The sequence below is a fragment of the Oryx dammah genome, unplaced genomic scaffold (genome assembly GCF_014754425.2).
Source record: "Oryx dammah isolate SB20612 unplaced genomic scaffold, SCBI_Odam_1.1 HiC_scaffold_1, whole genome shotgun sequence".
Lineage (NCBI taxonomy): Eukaryota > Metazoa > Chordata > Mammalia > Artiodactyla > Bovidae > Oryx > Oryx dammah.
The window spans coordinates 103742882-103759024 of record NW_024070185.1 but is presented as its reverse complement, the minus strand read 5'-3'; the positions used below and the strand labels follow the sequence as shown (position 1 = coordinate 103759024).

General features: G+C 46.9%; 1 protein-coding gene across 2 annotated transcripts in view; it reads left to right on the top strand.

Moving 5' to 3' along the window:
• The window catches only part of ASTN2 (astrotactin 2), a 1024651-nt gene extending 1015386 nt beyond the window's left edge, over nucleotides 1-9265 (top strand). For both annotated transcript variants that reach the window (XM_040241692.1, XM_040241685.1), the window contains exon 23: nucleotides 8440-9265. In XM_040241692.1, the coding sequence (XP_040097626.1) occupies nucleotides 8440-8677 (238 nt within the window). In that variant the 3' untranslated portion in view covers nucleotides 8678-9265. The remainder of the gene's footprint in view (nucleotides 1-8439) is intronic.
• Nucleotides 9266-16143: the final 6878 nt, after the last annotated feature.

Genomic DNA, 16143 nt, shown 5'->3' with positions numbered 1-16143 from the left:
GCTATATAAGTACATATGTTTTTTTAACTAGAGGATAATTGCTTTACAATGTTGTATTGATTTCCGCCATACAGAAATTTCTGCTGCGTGACTCAATCATAAGTATACCTATGTCCCTGCCTTCTTGGACCCCTCCTACCCCACCCTTCTGGGCTGTCACAGAGCCCTAGGTTGAGTTCCCTGTGTTATACAGCGACTTCTCACTGGTTATTTTGCATATGGTAATGCATGTTCTTTACTGCTGCTCTGAATTTGCCCCACCCTCTCCTTCCTCTGCTGTGTCCACAAGTCCCTGCTCTCTGTCTGTGTCTCTATTCCTGCCCTGCAAATACTTTCATCAGCACCATTTTTCCAGATTCCATCTTTATGTGTTAATATATGCTATTTGTTTTTCTCTTTCTGATGGACTTCACTCTGCATAATAGGCTCTGGGTTTGTCCACCTCACTAGAACTGACTCAAGTTCATTCCTTTTTGTGGCTGAGTAATATTCCATCATATCTATGTACCACAGCTTCTTTATCCACTCCTCTGTCAGTGGACATCTAAATTGCCTTCCATGGCCTGGCTGGGGTAAATAGTGCTGCAGTGAACAATGGGGTTCCCATGTGTCTTTTTGAATTATGGTTTCCTCAGGGTATATGCCCAGTAGTGGGATTGCTGGGTCATATGGTCGTTTTATTCCTAGTTTTTAAAGAAATCTCCATACTGCTCTCCAGCGTGGCTATATCAGTTTACATTCCCACCAACTATGCCAAAGGGTTCCCTTTTCTCCACATCTTCTTCAGCACTTATTGTTTGTAGATTTTTTGGTGATGGCCATTCTGATTGTAGGTTTGATTTGAATTTGATTCTGATTGTAGGTTTGATTTGCATTTGATTCTGATTGTAGGTTTGATTTGTATTTCTCTAATCCTGAGCCGTGTTGAGCTCTTCTCATGAGTTGATTGACCATCTGTATTTCTTCTTCAAAGAATTGTCTGCTTAGGTCTTCTACCCATTTTTCGATTGGGTTGTTTGTTTTTCTGACATTGAGCTGCATGAGCTGCTTGTGTTTTTCGGAGATTAATCTGTTGTCACTTGCTTCATTTGCTATTATTTTCTTCCATTCTGAGGGTTGTCTTTTCATCTCATTTATGGTAGAAACACTGTATTTCTGTTATCAGCCCCTGTTGTTTCCATGGCGGACACTGCTTATAGATAACAGAAATCATTCCAGGCTTGATTCATTCTAGGCTGTTTCTAAACATAACCAGACAAGAAGCGTTTCCCATCTGAAAAGGATTAGAACATGTTATGAATTGTCATTGCTTTGTTCTTCATGAAAATATTCAAGCCTGGGATGTCAGTATACATTCTTCGGTCCAAGATTATGTTAGCTCTTTCCTTAGATGTCTTGGATTCACTCTCCTGGAATTTCTAGGATGTTGGAAACAAGAGCAAACTTAGGCTCCTAGAACCATACTCCTATCATTTCAGACTCATTTTCATTTTTTTTCCTGCATATTTTGACATTTCAGAAATCAAGATGGATTGTGCACAATCGATGTGCACATTATGTTGTATTTTTCCTTCATTTCTTGAAAGGCTGTTATTAAATCAATAGCATGTCCTAAAACTGACAGTGTCTTAGAATAGATAAATATGAGCAAGACACACCATGAGTTTGAACAAATGTCCCACAGAACATCCCCCCACTAATAATATAGCAATGTACATAATTATCTTGTTGTTGTTCAGTTGCTAAATTGTGTCAGATTCCTTGTGACCCCGTGGACTGCCATACACCAGTCTTTCTGGACCTTCACCATCTCCCAGAGTTTGCTCAAACTCATGTCCATTGAGTCAGTAATGCCATCCAACCATCTCATCCTCTGTCACCCCATATCCTGCCCTCAATCTTTCCCAACATCAGGGTCTTTTCTAATGAGTCGGCTCTTCGCATCAGGTGGCCAAAGTATTGGAGCTTCAGCTTCAGCATCAGTCCTTTCAATGAATATTCAGGGTTGATTTTCTTTAGGATTGACTGGTTTGGTCTCCTTTCTGTGCAAGAGACTCGCAAGCGTCTTCTCCAGCACCACAGTTCAAAGGCATCAGTTCTTCGGCGCTCAGCCTTCTTTATGGTCCAACTCTCACATCCATATGGAAAAACCATAGCTTTGACTATATGGACCTTTGTGGGCAAAGTGATGTCTCTGCTTTTTAATATGCTTTGTCATAGCTTTTCTTCCAAAGAGCAAGTGTCTTTGAACTTAATGGCTACAGTCACTGTGTGCAGTGATTTTGGAGCCAAAGAAAATAAAATCTGCCACTGTTTCCATGTTTTCCCCATCTATTTCCCATGAAGTAATGGGACCAGAGGCCACGATCTTAGTTTTCTGAATGCTGGATTTTAAGCCAGCTTTTTCACTCTCTTCTTTCACCTTCAACAAGAGACTCTTTAGTTCCTCTTCTCTTTCTGCCATTAGGGTGGTGTCATCTGCATATCTGAGGCTGTTGAAATTTCCATCTGTTCCAAACTGAAATATTTTTGGGTTTGTTGAGATTTAGTCATTCTTACCATCAGTTTAGAAATGAGTTCTTGGAAGGCCTCACGGTTTCTTATGAGAGAACAAGGAGGACACAAAGCCAAATGTAAATATTTTTGCTAGTCACCTTACAAACCGTATTTCAAACCTGGTGTTGAGGAAATATATTTACACGGCAGTACCCGAGCTTCTGATTTTCTGTTTAATGGGGGTGGTCTGAGGCTAAACTGGATGTGGATATTTGGAAAGTAAGCCCAGTGAACCATTGGGAAGCCATAAAACCATGGCTTCATTGCACATATTCATCATACCAGCTTAAAAATGTGTGCATGTTTCACAACGGAAGTGCCTTCTATTGTATTTTGTCCTAAAAGTAATTCTTGTTCATTCTGTAATGTGTAAATGGGACAGGTATATATATAAAATTGCAAACTAAAATGTTGTTCCCTGGACTCCTAGTCTCTACCCAGAGATAAAATTGGTAACAATGTGCACATATTTCTCCAAAGATCGATATGGATGTGACATGGATATGCTCATGAGTGAGGAAACTGGTTCAGAGTTAAGGATATGTTGACATCTATAGACCACATGGTTCCACTTCTGTCCACTCGGCTATGTTGATCAAGTACATTCGTTTTGCTCTGTTTTCTGCCTATTTACCTTTAATAGCACAAGTCTTTTCCTATGGATGCATATGCACATATGTTGGCTTTTTAAAGGTTCCTTCAATTATATGAATTTATCACACATTAATTTAGCCCTCTGTTAAATAAAGACCAACTAGATTTCTTACTTTTTTTATTCTAAACAAATACGGATAAACGTTTTACCCAGTTGCCCAATTACTTCCTTATGCCCATAGGATGCTCCTGTGTCACCGAAGGTAATGTGACCTAGGTTTCTGGCACCTGGTGGGTCCTCGGTCGCCTGTCATCGTTGTCATCCCTGATCCTCAGGGCTCTCCCCTCTTATTTTCATTTACTAGAACATCATAACTATTCTCCTAAATGCCCGCCCCCCTTCAGGGACACACTTGAGTCCTACTTGCAGGACTTCCGCAGGAGCCTTGCTCTTGAGACAACCTTCGGCATCACGATCTGGCTCCAGTGTGTGCGTATCACTCGTACCAGAAGCGAGTGGGGTTCTCCAGATGTGGCCTGACGGAGCAGCTCAAATGGAAGACCTTATTTCCCTGAACCTGCCTTCTCTGCTTCCAGAGGTGGGGTTCCAGTCTGTTGCAGCCGCGCCACGCCATGGACTCTCATCAAGCTTGAGGTCAGCTAACACAGAGACTTAAGCTTAGCTCAAGGAGACAGAGATTAGGGAGAGAGGCCAACGGAAATGTTCCCTTGCTGTCTCTCCTCTTTTGCTCCATCCCATGGCTCCCTTAGAATTAGATTTCTGTCCAATAACTGTGTCAACAGCGAAGTGGGTAATGGTGCTGGGAAGAGTAGTCACTTAAGGTCCTGCAGTTCCCGGAGAAGCGGCGTCCAAGCCCAGCCACTGACTCCTTCACAAGCCATCCCTGTCTCAGTCTCGCCTGCTGGTACAGTGATAGATTAATGGGCGCTGTCCCTCCTTCCCCTCCGGCTTCCCATCCTGCTGGGCCCGCGTCCTGTCTCCAAGGAGGAGGATTTCATTTCCGGTATTTGAGAAAAGTGGTCACTCTGACCTGTGCTTTCCCCCTCCAGGCAAAGCTTGGGAGCATGCCTGGCCTTTGATTTATGAATCTCCATTGTCTGCAATGTATTATCGAGCAATCTCACCTTCGGTCTCTCACCCCGTGCCCTGCTTCAGCCTCTGAACACCCCCAAGCCTTCTCTTCGTGGCTCCACCTTCTGAATTCTCTCGCCTTTGTCTCATTGCACATCTCACTGAAGCATCGCGTTTGGCGGAGAAAGAGCAGGAGACAGTTAAGCGAACTAACGTTGGTTTAGTTCCTGTTATGTGAGAATTCCTTGTTGGACGCTTATGGCAGTAATTTCACTGCAGCTGAGCAGCAGTCCTACAAAATAAGCATCTCTAGCCCCAGTTCACAAATGAGGAAACTGAGGCTCATAGAGAGGAAATGGCTTGCCCTAACATACTCTGGAGCCTATGTCCTTTCCACTGCAAAATATCTTGGCTAACATTACTGAGAACTAAGCAGATCACCCAGGTCCTCTCATCTTCCAGAAACAATGCTGTTGTTCTCATTTTACTGACGCAGTAACTGGGAGTTAGTAGCATTGAAGAGCTTGCTCATGATCCATGTAGCTAAGTGAGAGAACTAGGATTTGAATCTGGGACTTCAAGACCAAATATGTCATCTCAGCTCTAGACACTCAGAGCCCCGATTCTAGTTTTCTTTTGTTACTAACTTAAGGTGTGCCTAGAGGGAAAATTGTTCTCTCATTTCAATCTTTAGTTTCCATCTATACAAAGGCTTGTCCAGTTGAGTTCCAAGATTATCTCTATGGAAATATCTGGGCTCTTGGAGACAAAGCATTTGGACATCTTAGAGGACTTGTCTCCCCAGTCTCCTTTTGTATTTGTGACTTGTGTGGGTGTCTAGATCAGACAATAGGGGCTTCACAGGTGACTCAGTGGCAAAGAATCGACCTGCGCAGGAGACACAGGAGATGTGGGTTCAATCCCTGGATCAGGAAGGTCCCCTGGAGGAGGCAATGGTAACCCAATCCAGTATTCTTGCCTGGAGAATCCCATGGACAGAGGAGCCTGGCAGGCTACATACAGTCCATGGGTTTGCAAGAGTTGGACTGAGTAAACTTTCACTACTATCTACTTTGTGGTAGACCTAGTCATTATTCCCATTTGTGGGTAAGGAAACTGAGGCATGGTTTGTGAAACAGTGTCCTCAGTATCACAGAGCTAGTAAGTGTCTGGGGCAGGATTCGAACCTCAGCAGTCAGGCTCTCGAGCCTGTGTGGTGCACCATCACCCTGTACAACCCATGCCCCAGCCTCTAAGCTCCAGTGGCCCGGCTCCTGCCGCTTCTCCAGTTTCCCACTGTGAGCCCACTTGCACACCGTCTCCCACCTCTAAACCCCTTCTGTCTGTGACTTTCCCTAGGTTCCTATTATGCCTTTTCCCTCTTCTTTGTCTAAACCCTACTCATCATGGAGACTCAGCACAAGTTCCCCTCTTTCCAGGAAGTCCTCTCGGATTTCCCAGTCCCCGCCCGGTACTGTCCTCTGTCCCCCACAGCTCCCACATCACAGCTCCTTTGATTGTTGCTCTCGCCACCTGCCTTGCAGTTTTCCACTTGTGTATCTTTCCTGCTGGATCGGGAACTCTGCCATGCGACAAATGCTCAGCAAAGGTGCGAGCGATGACTTTCTCCTTCAACTTCGCCCCTACCCCGTTCGTCAAAGGAAGACGCGAGTTTCAAGATGTTAAGTCAAGTTCCCCGGGACACAGAGCTGCTAAGGAGCAGAGCAAGAGCTGAAATGAGGAGGCCTGGGAGTAAGCCCCTCTGGTTCCCCCCAGCCACCCCGGGGAGGCGCCTGCCAGAGGCGAGAGAGCCCTGTGGGGCGAGTGTGATTATGAAGCTATGAATTCTTGGCACCTCAGGAAATATTCCACCCGAGTGGTGAGCTATACAAAGAGGACTTTTTGAAAGGCACCTCGTAAATCATGCCCACAAGACCTACACACATAAGCCCGGCCCTTTTCCAGCCGCCACGCAGGTGCCTGACACAGTCTCCCATTTGTGGGGTCTGCTGTCGTAAAATGCCTCCCTCCTGGGGTTCTCTAAGGGGCATGCAGAGGACAGCAGGAGAGGGCCTCGCCTCTGGCCCCTCAGGATCTCCAGGCTTCTTGAGGATGCGGAGATGTAGCAGAAAGTGGATCCCACATGGAGACAGACACCCGAACAGCAAAGCTGACTTCTGGTGTGACCCTCTCGAAGCCTCCGTTTCCACACCTTTCATGAGACCATGTTGTTGGTTCTCAAATGGGGTGATTTTTTAAAAAAAATTTTGATGTATTTTTGCTGTGCTAGGTCATCATTGCACACGGGCTTTCCCTAGTGGTGGTGAGTGGGAGCTACCCTCTAGTTGCAGGGCTGGGGCTTCTTGCTGCAATGGCTTCTCTCGTTGTGGAGTTTGGACGGTAGGGCATGCGGGCTTCAATGTTATGGTGTGCAGGCTTAGTTGCCCCATGGCATTTGGGATCTTCCAGGACCAGGGACCAAAACCGTGTCCCCCTTCATGGCAAGGTGGATTCCTAACCACGGGAGCACCAGAGAAGCCCTCAAATGGAGTGATTTTGCTCGGCAGAGGATATTTGGTAATGTCTAGACACAGTTTTCTTGTTATGCCTTGGACTGCGGGAACAGGTATCTTGCAGGCGGAGGTGTAGGGACGCTGCATGACTGCCCCTCCAGCAAAGAATGACCCAGCCCACATGTCGACAGAGTCCTGTTGAGAAACCTTGGGCTGGGTGATCTCAGAGACACTTGCCTCAATTTTCTCTGCAGCCATCAGATCTCCTTGAGGAGCCTCTCTCTGGTGCTGCATAAAGAGCTCGAGATAAATTCCTAATGATGATCACCATAGTCCAAGGCAATTCTTGCTAGGACTAGTGTCCGGTATGACCTTGATCCTGAGCCATCATCACAACAGTTCTCTGGGATAAAAGCTACCCTTTCCTGAAAGCGTACTTGAGGCCAGCCTTTGGGCATCTCTCTTAGTTAATCTCACAACCAGTTTCTGAAGGTAAGGCTACCATCACTGTTTTAGAGACAAGGAGAATGAGAGATGTCTGATTTGGGGATACAGATATAAAGGCTTTCATGAAGTAGAAAGCCCAGAAAGCAAGCTTCTTTTCTGACTGTGAGAAAAGAATATGAGGGAAGAGCAGTAAGACAGCAGACAGACAGGAACATGGTGACTTCTTTTCAGACCTAGTGGGGACCACTTCAGTGGCCACCTTTATGTTTGAGCTCGGTTAAGTGGTGTCATCTCTCTGAAACTTGGGTTCCATACCCATTAAATCTAAGGGGAAAGTATTTTCAGGCTTGTCGTGAAGGTTAAATACAGATTTTAAAGTGTATATGCATTGCTTACCTGGCATCTAGCATATGGTGTTAATTTATTTTAGTTATTGTTCTTTTTGTCATTTATCATCATTATAATAATTATTACTTGGCCAGAGTTCTAAGGCTTATAAGTTTTATATTGTAGAAGTGAATATGTTAGGTCAAAACTTACACCTCTCTCTATTTTATTATTATTATTTTTTGTCATAATTGCTTTACAGTGTTGTATTAGTTTTTGCTGGGCAGCGAAATGGTATAAGCATATCAACCACACGTATAAGCATATATCCCCTATTTCTTGGATTTCCTTCCCATTTAGTTCACTGCAGAGCACTGAGTAGTATTCCCTATGCTATACAGTAGGTTCTCATAAGTTATCTATTTTATTCATGAAAGTGAAAGTAAAAGTCGCTCAGTCATGTCCGACTCTTTGCGACCCTGTGGACTACACAGTACATGGAATTCTCCAGGCCAGAGTACTGGAGTGGGAAGCTATTCCCTTCTCCAAGGGGTCTTCCCAACCCAGGGATTGAACCCAGGTCTTCCGCATTGCAGGCGGCTTCTTTACCAGCTGAGCCAGCAGGGAAGCCCATAGTATATATATGTCAATCCCACTTCTCAATCCATCCTACCCCCCGTCTCTTGGTATCCATACAGTTGTCCTCTCTTTCACTTTTTGCACATGGCACAATTGAGGACAAATTCCAAAGTGATTTTTGAACAAGCGTTCACAATATCACACTTACAGCTAGAAACTGTTGGGACGAGAAGCCCTCATCCGTCCATTGACCTTTACTGACCACCTCGAAGTCCTGACCCTTTGACCTGGGCTTCTCCAGCTTCATCACCATCCCCTCCTGTCTTCCAGGAAGGCCCACCTGATCCTCCGGCGGCTGGAGAGGGTGAGCAGCCACTGTTCCAGCCTCCTGCGAAGCGCCTACATCCAGAGCCGTGTGGATACCGTGCCCTACCTCTTCTGCCGCAGCGAGGAGGTCCGGCCTGCGGGTATGGTGTGGTACAGCATCCTCAAGGACACCAAAGTCACGTGCGAGGAGAAGATGGTGTCCATGGCCCGGAACACGTACGGGGAGTCCAAGGGCCGGTGAGGGCGGGCACCGCCCTCCGTGAGCACAGGGACTCTCCGGGGGAGGGCGAGTGGTGCTCTCGTGGATCCAGGGCCTGGCAGGGGGTGGAGGACCCTGAGGATGGGCTTGACGGAGGAGGCTTGCCAGCAAGGCCAAAGCAGACTCTCTTGTGGATAGCCAACGGAGAACTTTGTCACCACTGGATTTCTTCATTTGCCCCCAGCTTTTATTTTTTCTAAGGTTTATTTGACTCTATCAAAGTCTCTCCTTTTTAAACTTTTCTTACGGATGGCGGTCAGTCCTGAGGCAGGAGCTTTCAGTTGGAGACCCAGCGGCCTTTCCCCTTCTTCCTTCCTCCTGCCATCCACCCCACGGCTTCCTCTCTGCCGTGGAACCCAGGAGGAGCCCTGTGGAGAGCTAGCTGGACCCCCTTCCGCATCAGGAAGGAGGCCCCGAGGATCACTGGCAGTGAGGAAGCTTGGGTCTTTAGGACATTCATTTTCCAGACATGTTTGGGTTGGCAGGACCCTGCCTCTTCTGCTCCCCGTGGGTCTGCCCAGAGTCCCTGCAGGACTTTCCATGCATTAAAAATTCCTATTGTCTCTCTCTCTCTGCTTGGGTCGTGTTTCTTACTGATGGGGGACCTCTGTTTATTCACTCAACAGGTATTTATTGATTCTCTACTATATACCAGGCACTGGGCAGTCAGCTAAAGAACAGATTCTCCCTGGCATCAGGGAGCATACAGTCCATGGGAAATGATAGAGAAGCAGCCGGTTACTTTGGGCTGTGGTAGGGGAGGAATGGAGGCTCTTTAAACTACTTGCTGGGTCATGAGACAAATTAAAGGGGTTCCAAAACGCTTTCTTGAAAAAGTGATGCCAATACCCAAAAGATGGGGGAGGGAGACGGGATTAGCTCCAGGCAGGTGGGACACCGTGACCAAAAGCCCAGAGATAAGAGGAAAGGTAAGTCAGTCAATGGACATGAGTTTGAGCAAACTCTGGGAGATGGTGAAGGACAGGGAAGCCTGGAGTGCTGCAGTCCAAAGAGCAAGACACAACTGAGCGACTGGGAAACAGCAAAGTCATTCAAAGGCTGAAAACACTTTCGATGGGAATAGAGATCAAAACAGGAAGAAGCGAGAGGTAAGGCTGGGAGCTGGGCAGAGCATTGGAAGCTGTGTAGAGAAAGTGTGACTATGTTTCAAGTAACTGAGAATCACTGCAGAACATTAGCGGAGGAGTCAACACGCTCTTTAAGAAAACCCATTCCAGTGCCAGCATGGAGGTCGGACTGGAAAAGGCGTTGTCATTTTCCAGAAGCGATGGCAGATTGGATCCCGAGGTAATGAGGGAAACCTTCCACCATTAAGTCTCCTTTGAAGTGGCAGTTGTCTACTTCCATTGTGTTACATACCAGGGAGGGTAATGAGTACAAAGAGGCTTTATAAGTCCTTAAGCTCCTGGTAGTAGCTCAGAGATGCTGGCTTACTGGAGGAAATGGGATGCAGGTCAGTCATTTCATAATGCAGACATGATACCTGTTAAAGAGTGAGGAAGACACTGGAAATTCAGAGGGGAAAATACTGAAGATCAGTAAAATAAAAACAGGTGAAAATAAGCTTCCTTCCTAATTTGGATGAGTGCTGATGACATCCATAATCTCCCCCACCCCTCAAAAAAACTACCTGCTGAGTTGTTTTTCCCTCTATGATCCTAATATTCCACACGGGGAAACAGAGCAGAAGGAGATTCTCCCAAACGACTCTGGTGCCTAAAGAGCTCCTCAACCTCCAACAATCTAAGCTCAAGGTGCTCTTTTAAGAAGTTTTACTATTATTGGATTTACATTTCTACAAGCCTATAGATGGAATTTAAGGCTTCCCAGGTGGTGCTACTGGTAAAGAACTTTCCTGTCGAAGCAGGAGACATAGAAATACAGGTTCAGTTCCTGGGTTGGGAAGATCCCCTGGAGGAGGGCATGGCAACCCACTCCAGTATTCTTGCTTGGAGAATCCTCATGGATGGAGGAGCCTGGCGGGCTACAGTCCATGGGGTCCCAAAGAGTCAGACATGACTGAAGTGACTTAGGGTGCATAGGTGGAATTTAGATGGATACATTCCCACTACAGTGTTGATGACTCTTTTCCTTCCAAGGATAGTATATTCAGAGAAGAATAAACATCTTAAAAGGAGGATGAAAAGAAAAGGAATAGTTACGATTCACTGAGTACTTACCTGTCTTAGTTATGGTATAACAGAACACCACAGACTAGGTGACTTATAAAGAATACAAATTTGTTTTTCACAGTTCTGGAAGCTGGAAAAGCCAAGGTCAAGGCATCAGCAGATTTGGTGTCTGGTGAGAGCTGGTGAGTTCACAGGCAGCCGTCTTCTTGGGGTGTCCTCATGTGGTGGAAGGGGAGAGGGATGTCTCTGGGGTCTCTCAAAAGAGCACAAATCCCATTTGTGAGGGCACCACCCTCATGACCTAATCATCTCTTAAAGGTCTCACCTTTAAACACCAGCATAGTGGAGATTAGTTTCCAGCATATGCATTTGCGGAGAACACAAATGTTCATTGTATAGCATTTCCAGGCTCTATTAAATTGCTATCACACGTACACTTTCCTGAACCCCAGGTCCCAGGCCTTACCCCACTGCTCTAGTTACCATTGTCTTGGCACAATCTGAGGGAAGGTTGAGCTCAACAGTTGCATCAAGTTAAGCTCCCCAGTGTTCCGGGGCTGTTATCCAAGCCCAGGTGTTTGAATCTGAATCTGCCAGCATTCACCAGCTATTGCCCTTGGATGAGTAATTTGATGTCAGTGTCCCCATCAGCAAAATGGGGTAAATGTCAGTCTGTTCTCATGGGGTTATTATGAGGTTTGAGTATAGCAGTTGTAATGCACTCAACACAATATATGGCAGGGTATTTTTCCCTTCCCAGGTGGCCCAGGGGGAAAGAATCTGCCTGCCAGTGCAGGAGACGGAGGAGATGCAGGGTTCGATCCCCAGGTCAGGAAGATCCCCTGGAGGAGAAACTAGCAAGCTGCTCCAGTATTCCTGCTTAGGAAATACCATGGCCAGAAGAGCCTGGTGGGCTACAGTCCATGGGGTCGTGAAGAGTCAGACACGACTGAGCAGTGACTGCACACACACAACCCAATAGCAAGAGCTGCAAGAAGCCTGTGCTTCTCTTGGAGGCTCGCGCAGATGGCTGTGGCTGCTGGGTAGCTGCCCAGTTTGCCAAAGGAGGCTGGCCCCTGAGAACATCCACCACCAGGCTGTCCCCAGCTCATTCTCCCATCCATGCCCCTCCCTGCTTTCAGCCTCCTTTTCCCAGCCCTCTGGAGCCTCTTGCCATTCCCAATCACCACAAGGCCCTCAGAAGTGAGACTGAGAAGCCTAGTGAGACAGGTGTGTGTTGGGAGGTGGGGTGGCTTGCCATTGCAGGCAAGTAGATTAAACCAATATTTGTTAAGATGTTCTCTGGAGAAAAGAAAAATTCTTGAGGTGCCAATGAAGCTTCTGGATCCAGTGCCCTGGCTCTGCACAGCCAGATGGATTCATGTGCTGCCACAGAAAATGCCAGGGAAGCTCAGGTCCCACTGTACTGGCACTGATGACTTTCCATGTGGTTTCTACCACTGAATAGAGAAGTTGTGAGCACACAGAGGTGTGTGGTAGGGGTGCACAAGAAAACGCCTATATGTGACTCCCATCCTCTGTACAGTCTTTAAGTGCCTTCTCTAGGCAGGCTTCGCGGACATATGCTGGTATCTACCATTCAGGGAGTTCTCTTCCTAGCAATGAGTCTACACACTTCCCACACTTAACCAAGTACAGAACAGCCATGTGCGAGTATGGTTACCATTTCTTCAGCTAAAAGAAAATGTGGTTTAGGCAGGTTGGATAACCTGCTTCAAAGTCATGGTGTTGAGACACTGAGATCTAAAACTGGACAGACTAAGTATTTCCAACTGGTGAGTTCTGTTTTACTACTTCCTAGAGAAAATGGGTATCATGCCCCTTCCCCATCTTATCTTATCCCTCTAATTTCCAACAAATGCTTGAGTACTAATTTCTGGGTTTGGAGTACTAAGACAAACAGGACCCGGATCCTGCCCTTACGAAACTCCCAGAGCTTAACTAACTGCAGAGTGATAAAATCAACCATTTTGGAATCGAGCCAATCTGAGTTTAAATATTGGCTGTGCAGCTGACAGTGACGAAGAGCTAGACCCTGAGAGAAATGTATAAAGCTAACTCAATAGGTCTTGCTAATTCAGAGGCTTGAGTTAGCTGACATTAACTTCTCCAATCCTCACTTTCTTCATGGGATGAATGTACCATCTCGGAGTACTATTGGCAAGATTAAATTAGATGATATATATAAAGCCTTGAGAACAAGGCTCTCAATAAACAGTTATTACAATGGCTTATTTACATGAGAAAAGATAGGTGAGATTCACTTTGCATCAGGAAAGCCTTTACAGTCAAAGGATAATCAAATTCAGTAAGTAGAGCAGTAGAAAAAGGACATCAAGGACAGAGAGACAGCATGTTTTTGAGAGAGTGTGCTTTGTCTGAAGGATGGTGAGCAAGCGGCGTGGGCTGAGAGGGCAGCGTGTGTCTGGAGAGGTTGGCAGCGCAGACCACACTGGCCACTGGAAGACCTAAGATTGAAAGCAGGGGTGTGACATAGGCAGATAGGCATTTTGTGAAGATACTTCCGGTTGCAAAGTAGGAGAGTGGCGAGAAAGGAGAGAGCAGGTGGCACTAGATAGCACAGGGTAGGGTAGTTAGTGTGTTTAGGAGCGAGACAAGGACACCTGAGCTAGGCCATCGCAGAAGTGAGGCTGGATCTGAGTGCCAGGAGAGAGGCTGACGCAACGGGTCTTGTTATAACTCAGAGGCCCAGAGACTCAGATCTTGCCTTTCTCCTCTGGTGTCTGAGTATTTGACCGGGCAGAATGTGGGACATGAAGTGGATGGATAAATCCCCTTGGTCTCAATGGACAGTGCATGGATGAGGCAGGATTTGTATCATGCAAATATAGTCATTGGATTGAAAGGGAGCCCAGAGTATCATTTAGCCTTATGTGGAAGCCATGCGTGGAGCTGTGTGTCACTGTGTGTCACTGTGCACACATGTATTCTGAGTTCCCAGTGCCCCATCACAAAGGATCGTGTAAAGCTGGCATAGAATCTTGTGGAAGAGTTCAGTACGGACCTTATGAAAATGAAGTGAGTGAAGTCGCTCAGTCGTGTCCGACTCTTTGCGACCCCAAGGACTGTAACCTACCAGGCTCCTCTGTCCATGGGATTCTCCAGGCAAGAATACTGGAGTGGGTTGCCATTTCCTTCTCCAGGGGATCTTCCTGACCCAGGGATTGAACCCGGGCCTCCTGCCTTGCAGACAAACGCTTTAACCTCTGAGCAAAGAGCACTGAATTCTGCAGCATCACCTTGTCCTCTTCCTTCTCCTCGCCATCATCGCCAATTTCCTCATCACCTTTATCATTTAACTGATTGATTCCTTACCATATTCCAGATTCTTTGCATATATATTTCATAAACTTCTTACAATAGCTCTATGATATATAAGTTATCACCCCATTTTATAGATGATGGAATTAAACCCCAGAGGTTTTAAGAAACTTCCTGGTTTCAGGCAGCTGGAACCAAAGTTGGAAGGAACCCAGGTATCATTTCACCCCAGAATTTTAACCATTGTGTTCTGCTGCCTTCTGAGGTGGGGAGATCTGGATTCTAGTCTTTCCTCTGCAGTAGAGTAACTGATCAGTTAACCTTGAGCAAATCCTTCACCCTCTGTGGGCCTTGGATTCTCCGTATGCTCCCACCATATTGGGAAAGATGTATGTATCATAGGCATGAGGAAGTGTGTTGGATGATGACTCGTGTATAAAGAACATTTTTCACCTCTCTCTCCCTTCAATCTTCACACCTTCCCTTTGAGGTTGACAGTGGCAGAATGAATGACTCCCTTTGGCCAGTCTAGAGAGGCAGGCTGCAGTCCGTGGGATCGCAAGAGTCGGACATGACTTAGTGACTAAACCACCACCACCGCCAGAGAGGGTTACGATCTCAGCAAGGCCACAGATCTTGGATCTACAGCCAACGCTGTGCCCTGGAGACAACTCCAGTCCCACTCATGGTCATACAAGCCCCTGGTTACTAAGAGTCTAGTAGCCTTGGACAAGTGACTGTAGCTGGGTTTTCTCCTCTGCCTAACTTGGGAAAATAGTAACGCCGCTCATAAGGTTATGTGCTGGTGGTTTAGTCACTAAGTTGTGTCCAACTCTTGCAACTCCATGGACAGTAGCCTGCCAGGCCCCTCTGTCCATGGGATTCTCCAGGCAAGAATACTGGAGTGGGTTGCCATTTCCTTCTCCAGGGGATCTTCCTAACCCAGGGATGGAACCTAGGTCTCTGCATTGCAGGCAGATTCTTTACTAACTGAGCGACAAGGGAAGCCCTCATAAGGTTAGAGGGAGGGTTCAGTGAGCCCACGTAGGTCAGATCCATAGGACAGTACTTGGCTGTGACCAGGACTGTGTCAGTATTAGCTGCATTGGCATTTTTGTACTCAGCATCCTGCTCTGCAGCCATGTTGAAGAATCCCCGCCATGCCTTCTCACACCTTCCTGCTTAGTCTTTGTGTGTGCTGATCCTCCTTCTAGGAGTGCCCTTCCAGCCTGGGCCTAGCCAGCTGAAACTTCTCTCACTGGCTTCTCTCACTTTTGCCTCTCACAGAGGGAGTCGTAATGGTCTCTTCTGAGGTATTGTGGTGAGAATCCCCTAATTCTATTCCAGCATTTTCCTTACTCAATGTCACTGTCCTGCATAGGAGCACAAGGACACAAGGGTGAGCACTGGGTATGACCCTCTCTGAGCTGAAGAGCCTTTCATTGGCCCTAGCTCAGAGCAAAGTGCATATTCATCCAGCACAACAGAGCTTGCTGCCTAGGAGGGAACTCTTAGGGCGCTCCTGGGAAGCACAGTAATCCCCAAGACCCCTTGAGAGCAGAGGCACCATCGGAGCCACACAGGAGGGTTCTGGAGAGAAGGCCACAGCCAAACAAAACCCATGGACTCTGTATGGCGGTGCACTTTCTAATTGGCCTCGGCTAATAAACCTGCCAGACCCTGAAAGGCACTCACTGTCTGTCTGCTTTTGGAAGCTTTGCTGCGTGTGTCTGTCCATGTTATAGCCGAAGCCAAACTGCTCTGTTTTCCTGTTTCACCGGAGTTGGCAGAGGATAGGGCGAGGGGCCGGCCATAGGTGTGCTCTGCTGGACATGTATGTGTGTGTGTGCTGGACATGTGTGTGTCTGTGTGTAATGAGGAGGCTGGTGAGGAGGCTGTCGACTCTGTTAGCACCCAGTGCCCCAGATGGAACATTAAGGATTCAGACCCTAGACCCAGCTCCGACACTAACAAGCTGGGGGACACAGGCCA